Source organism: Triticum dicoccoides, chromosome 4A, assembly GCF_002162155.2.
Source record: "Triticum dicoccoides isolate Atlit2015 ecotype Zavitan chromosome 4A, WEW_v2.0, whole genome shotgun sequence".
Lineage (NCBI taxonomy): Eukaryota > Viridiplantae > Streptophyta > Magnoliopsida > Poales > Poaceae > Triticum > Triticum dicoccoides.
Window position 1 is genome coordinate 641,345,291 of NC_041386.1, and position 6,855 is coordinate 641,352,145.

General features: G+C 40.9%; 1 protein-coding gene across 2 annotated transcripts in view; it reads right to left on the reverse strand.

The window, feature by feature from the left end:
* Positions 1 to 4,878, reverse strand: part of LOC119287613 — a 6,236-nt gene extending 1,358 nt beyond the window's left edge. Inside the window, exons 1-9 of one of the 2 annotated variants that reach the window (XM_037567193.1) lie at positions 4,749 to 4,878; positions 4,117 to 4,214; positions 3,535 to 3,629; positions 2,849 to 3,418; positions 2,576 to 2,743; positions 2,207 to 2,327; positions 709 to 933; positions 474 to 592; positions 176 to 302 (exon numbers count right to left, since the gene is read on the reverse strand). In XM_037567193.1, the coding sequence (XP_037423090.1) occupies positions 214 to 302; positions 474 to 592; positions 709 to 933; positions 2,207 to 2,327; positions 2,576 to 2,743; positions 2,849 to 3,418; positions 3,535 to 3,629; positions 4,117 to 4,214; positions 4,749 to 4,835 (1,572 nt within the window). In that variant the 5' untranslated portion in view covers positions 4,836 to 4,878 and the 3' untranslated portion in view covers positions 176 to 213. Of the gene's footprint in view, positions 1 to 175; positions 303 to 473; positions 593 to 708; positions 934 to 2,206; positions 2,337 to 2,575; positions 2,744 to 2,848; positions 3,419 to 3,534; positions 3,630 to 4,116; positions 4,215 to 4,748 lie in introns of both variants that reach the window. The other variant, XM_037567192.1, reaches the window with a different exon arrangement.
* Positions 4,879 to 6,855: the final 1,977 nt, after the last annotated feature.

The window sequence follows — 6,855 nt, forward strand, 5'->3', positions numbered from 1 at the left end:
GAGCTCACCCAGCTTACAAAGATAACAGTGATTAAATTCTAAGGGCATGCAAGCCTACTAGGCCACAAGGAATAATGCAGGCACCAGAAAACAGAGCAACAAAGCTGCCAAAACCGTGTGAAAACAGTATTATCTAAATCTTTCATGAGCACCATAATTTGCAGTTTGTTCGTACCTTTTACTGATGAGTTCACGCCCAAAGAAACCACTAGGTCATGTAGCAACTGAACCTAAGTGCGCATGATTGCTCTTTGCCTTCGGCTTCACAAAAACTCCCCATAAGTAAGTCTCTCCGTCTATCCCTGTTACCATGGTATGAAATTAGCACACCACTAAAAATCAGTCACTGCATTTGATTTTTATACCCAGGCATATAAGCAAAAACAAATTACATGGGCCTATCAAACAGAAAGAACATATTATGGGTACTGTTCTTTTTCAGAGATATCCAAATACAGAGTAAGAGCACTAACACTGAGAATCAGGTGGAAGCACTTCCGAGGAATATATCAACAGCATGATGTCATCAATATATGCCTTCATGACAAAACTGTTGTACGCGTCCAAGCGACGAGGATGCTTTTTGTTATGACTTCAAATATAAAAAGGAAAGAAGGCACGATGAGTATATGAACGCATGCTATAAACAAGGTCAAATATGCAGTAGCACATAAGCCATTTTTTGTACTGAGACCATCATAAACCTACCAGTCAAGTTCAGCAGAGAAAAATATCAAGGCAATGTCGTCATAAACTGGACAGAATTCGTCAAAGGTCTTTGGCCAGTAATTCATTCGAGGTGATATCTTCAACTGTATATTGTTTGGCATCTTCTTGGCTATATTATAAACTCTGGATGATACTACAGATGGGTAGTATGCTTTAAATTCACCAAGATTAGAACATTCTCCATCAGAGAGAAGAAAGCATCCCCTAAAAAGCGAAGGAAATGTCAGAGCATAACAAAGGTTGTCACTGATTACATCAGATATACCAAAATATCAAAATTTAAATTGTGATGCTAGAAAACGGACAACTTTAGACAACTGAAATCCATATTGATCAATGATCATAGAGACCAATAGCACTTTTTCTTACGAAGCTGAATTATGAAAACCCAACATTGTGGGTAGCATATTAAGATGTACTCTCATTTTAATAATCAACTTGGCACAGTCGCACAATAATAGAGTAAGGAGTTCACAAGGACATAATTCATGCAAACAAGAATCAAGTGGTCACTCTGAGGTGGATATGCATGCATAAATTATTGTACTAATAACACTCTTGGTTTCCTCAGTACACAGGCAGCCTGAATCCTGAAATGGTGATTCCCCAAAAACTTTATCTCATTGCGAAAAGGATGGAGTACTAGACTACCCAAAATGTCCAACAGACAAATATCTTAATTTATTTTATTTAGATCCAATAGACAAATATCTGATTCTGTCACATTTTGAATTATTTTCCTCCTGAAACAGACACACTCTTGTACCTTTTGCTAATCATACTTTGCTAGGAACGAATAATCAAATCCACTTAGGCTATTGCTAGAACAGTATCTTATATTTTTTTATAAGGTGAATGTTTATTCACAGAAGGTTCGAGTGGATTTAATTCGGAAATTGATCTAGGATATTTTTCTGTTGGAACCAGGGAACTCCTACTCCCCTTTTATCAATCAGGAACAATCAGAATAAAAAACAGAATGATTTGAGTTACTAGCCTGCAAAGCAAGTATTTTTTTACCGCCTACCAATTTGCCAAATACCAATCGTTACCAAGGAAGCTCATATACCCCAGCCAAGAATCCAAACACACCCATACTACTTGAGCAATTTTTTTTGTAGAAAATCAGCTAATATCTGGTTAATCAAACTAAAGCCATGGATAAACCCCTGGGAGATGCAGATCCACTGCAGTTATGAAGTGAGTGCAGTATCCTCGGGTCTTTGGAGCAATGATCAATGAAAACGGGAGCTGCAAATTTTGTGTTTTCCCATACTAAACCATCTACAGCAGATGGAGAAAGTTGAAGCAACAACACTATGGGAATCATCTAGAAGCAGATTTACCTTCTAATATCCCTGGATTTCTAAGTTCCTCATATTTGTTTTATTAAGCCACCATGAATGGATCATTACAAGTTGAAATGATCCATACTTCTTGAGATGAAAAAAATCACAAACTAAGAGAAGATACTCACTTCCAGCAACGTGCTTCTGGTGGAGGGCGTCTTGCATACTCTGCACTTGAGCTGATGATCACTGGCATGTCTATATTGTTGTGCAGACTCTTTGTTCCAGATCCATATCCACTATCAGCATCTGTTAGCACTTTGGAAATGGAATATAATCTGTTAGCACTTCAAAAATAGATCATCATAACCATTTGATTAGTCCTCTTAAATCCTCAAATTTTATCTGATGTAAGATCAATACATATATTTCGTGTAAACCAAGAATTACAATATATACACGATAGGTTTTGAATGCTTGCCAACAATAATCATTCTGTGAAATATTATTTTTATCAAGAAGTGTAGTATTAACTATCAAGCGATCACGAATTACACCTGAAGCATTGAGTGCACTTTTCCCAGTAGGTTGATCGTCTACCCAGGAGTTGCATTTTCCTCTATCTGCATTGGCTACCTTCTCTTCTTTAGGCTGATCTTGAAGCTGCTGGTCAATTTTTGTAACTTCTCCTTTTGTATTATGTGGAATCATAGGAATCGTTGCACCTGTTTTTTCAAAATTAATGTCTTCATGAACTGTAACTTTTTGGCAGAAGCAACAGCTAGCTGTTCTAAACAAGGAAAGATATGGCACTAGATGCGTGAAAATACCTGACTGCACTTTCTGTCTCTTCTTTGTATCATCAGCTTTTATCGGGTTTTGACTTGCAACAGCGCATCGTTTCAAGGAAAATGCTTGACCATCACTCCTACTGGGAGATACACACTTCATACTGCACGACTGTTTCATACTTTGAGGAGATGGAGGGCGACCCTGTCTACTGGGAAGTATGCTCTTCATACTGGACGAAGGTTTCATGTTTGGGGGAGATGCAGGATGAACCTGTCTACTGGGTGATATGCATTTCATAGTTTGAGGAGATGCGGGATGGACCTGTCTACTGGGGGATGAGCACTTCATACGTGGAGATGCAGGATGAACCTGTCTACTGGGGGATGAGCACTTCAGATTAGGAAGAGATGCAGGATTAGCCTGACTACGTCGCGCGACAAATCTTCGCGTATAATGAACTGCTGGCTTCTCTCTACTCAACAGTGAGGCCTCTTCACAGGGAATGAACTTCACTTTAGAATTTTCATATATCTGGGGTGTTTTAACACCAATTTGATGGGCCACATTCCTGTGACTCTTCTCAGGCCTTTGAAACTCTGTTTTTTCACCTGCACCATGATTAGGGAGGAAATGTACTTAGTTACATGAATCAAAGAATGAGATTGGTGAAAGAACTTAGTAATAGGATGAAACAATTGCTGATATTTGTAATCGTTATATTTACCTTGAATAGGTTTTGGGTCCCAATTAGCCTTTTTTTTGCATTCAGAGCAACACCAGTCATATCTCATTTCAAACTCCACCACCAGCAGGCAATAACTACAAAACGAAAAAAAAAAGGAAAAACTTTCAGAGAGGTAGATAGAATCTTCATGTTGAATGAGCTTCACTTCCTAGCTGTAAAAGATACTTCCTCCGTTCACAATTATAAGATGTTTTGGATATTTCAATATGGACTACACGTACTGATTGAAATGAGTGAACAAGGACACTAAAATGCGTTTATACACATCCAAATCAGAAAACTGGTAGTTCACTTGGACACAATTTCCTCAGAGCAAAAGAAGGATATAATAAATTTTGGATCATCTAGGAATGCTTTGAGTTTAATTCAACATCTTTGGCTCTCTGCATCAGTTTTCTATTGCAAAATCCATCCTAGTTTCATATCAAATTCTCTGCAATTCTCCTATTCCATCCAAGCATTCATACTTGGCAGAGTGGCAAGCACCACACTTTTCCGAGTGCTTAACATCTGGACCAAGGTGAAAGCTCAACAAAACAGGGGTAAAGAAAAGGGGCATACCGATGTTGACAGCCGTTGCACTGGATGCAGCTGAACATAACATGCTGGTTCTCTCCACTCCCACATATCTCACACCTTGCTGCTGGGCGTGCCTCGTCCTGCAGGGTTAAGCAGAACCATCATCAAGTTATGAAATTGCACGGATTATCTGTCTTGTTCACGGATTCTTTTGCACAGAACACTGGAAGACAGTTGGTTTCAAACGCATACGCCCCTTGGTCAGACAGATCCAGTCTATCTAGAGGCCTCCTGCCCCAGTTCCACAAGAACCAAAACATCAAGATAGATCAAGAAGCTCCTGAGCCTAATCGGGTCGAGGAGCATACATGAAAGGAGATGCAGTCGAATCTAGAAAGGAAATCGAAAGCCTAATTGCGGCGCTTGTTCAACGCGGCCCCTTTTTTTTTTGACGAAAGAAAACACGACCACGACGCAGGCAACTAAAGGGGCCACGCCCGAAATCATGCCCTAACCAACGCCCGGGGCGGCGAAATCCGCCGATTTCGCAGGAGGGAAGCTACGGGATGCGAAGGGGAGGGGGGCTCGAGATTCGACGAAGGTCGCCGCCGGATGATCGCGAGGGGGTAAGGGCAAGGCCAGGAATTGCAGAGGACGAGGTCCTCAGTCCTCACCATCGTCGCGTGGTCCTCCCCGGCGGCCGCCGCGGTCGGACGGGGCATGCTCTGGGCGAGAGGCGGGGGCGGAGGCGGAGGCGGCATTGGGGAGCGGAGACGAGGGCCGGCCGCGGCGATGGCCGGAAGGGAAAGGGGGAGCCGGAGGGGGTTGGGTGGGGTTTTTGGCCCCTGCTCTGCTTCTGCTTCTGCTCCCGAGACCGAGGCCGAGACCGAGACACGAATGGGGCGAAAGGCGCGTGCGTCCACAGTACGCTACGCAGAGCGTTTTCTCGTGCTAGCAAGAGAACGTGCCACAGTGATAGCTCTACTACGTTAATGGCAACAAAGGGGTGATAATGCTTTTCAGAAAAAAATTCTACATCTAAAATTTGATAAAAAACATCTCTTACATAAAGGAAGGGATTTGGAACCGCTCGTTGTACGATGCGAGAGAAGTAATGGAATCTTTTTTAAAATTGAGGAGCTTCGCGCCCACGATTTTATTTTTATAATTAGGGCGCAGCCAACCAGCGCTGGCAGTCCCGGACGCACACCTAATAAATACAAAAAGGAAATCCCCACACTAGCCTGTCGAAGAGTCATAAAAGGCAAGTTTTCTCCTTTTCATCACCGCGCTTTAAACATGGAGCGCCTTTTCCCCCTCCCACGTGGGGTTTATATTCCTCGGCTCCACTCCTCAAAAGACCAAGAGGCAAAAGAGGCAATTAGCACACATTAGGTCAAGAAAATCTGCGTCCATGGTATGCCAAGCTTTTATAATTCAGGAAACAAACACAAATAATGGTGGTAATACTCTATTTGCAACAATCTAAGACGATATGCTCTCACGATTACGTGAGAGACATATATTTATCAATGGCCAAACCTTGCAAAACTAAGGTCGTGAATTGAAACCGCTAGCTGTATAAAAAGAATGAAACTATATTGGGCTAGCGGATGGTTGGTTCATGAGCTGCCGGGTTGAAGGAGTTGAATCTAGAAAGATTTTAAATGCTAATTGTATCAATTGTTCACCTAACCTACGCTCTACAAGCAAACTTCCTCTGTGAAAAAATGTACTCTTTGTTCGCGGCATATAAAGTATCAGACTGCCCTAACCAACACCCAATAAAGCGGAATTCAGTGCCCTAACCACCAACTTTGTGGCAAGGAAGCGACAACACGGCCTGTGATAGACAAGAACATGAGAGTAGTGTGACAGGCGACCGGCCGCAAGGTGAACACAAACAAGGATGGACAAGGCTAGAGAAGAGAAGCGCAAGACAAGGCCCCTTACCATTACGATGGTGACGTTCAGATATAACAAGTTATTTAGTAAGAAGAAGAAGAAGAAGAAGAAGAAGAAGAAGAAGAAGAAGAAGAAGAAGAAGCATAGACAGCAATCAAAGGGGAGGAAAAGGAGGGATGCTGCATCAATGCCGAAAAGGGAATGCAAAGGGATTGGGGGTATTTGGGTTTCCTTTTTGCCTCCAATCCTGTCCTCCCAAGACCTAGAAGCAAGATATGATGTCTGGATAATTAAGCTACAGTAACTCTCTAATAATGATGCCACGTCCCCACGAACACTGTTGTTAATCTCCTGATGATTCAATCTCGTTTGAATTCAAAATTCAAAATCAAGGTAAACAGTAAAAGTTTTCAAACATTAAAACTAAAATGGGAAAAATGGGAAAAATAAATCCTAAGTAATAATGGTGGATAAACAACACTTGTATAAAATGTGTAAATACTCAAATATGAATAAAACAGAAGCAAAAACAATTAATTAAATATATTTTTTACTTAATAAAACGTCAAACTAATTTATTTGAGGACTAGACTTTTTGTGGCTATGGACTAAGTTGAAATACTAATTTAGATACTAAGTATATATTTTACTAAAAGTTTTTCCTGATAGATAAACGGTAAGACTTATTCTACAAGTTGTTCCTGATGGATCCTTCGTGTATCCGAATGTGACGCCCGGATAATTATGCTACAGTGAACCTATTATAATGATGCCACGTCACCTTCGTTAATGTCACTAATCTTGCGTTAGTTCAAAACGATTCAAATTCAAATTTGAATTTTTGTCAAACATCAAAAAAATTCAAAAATTAAAACT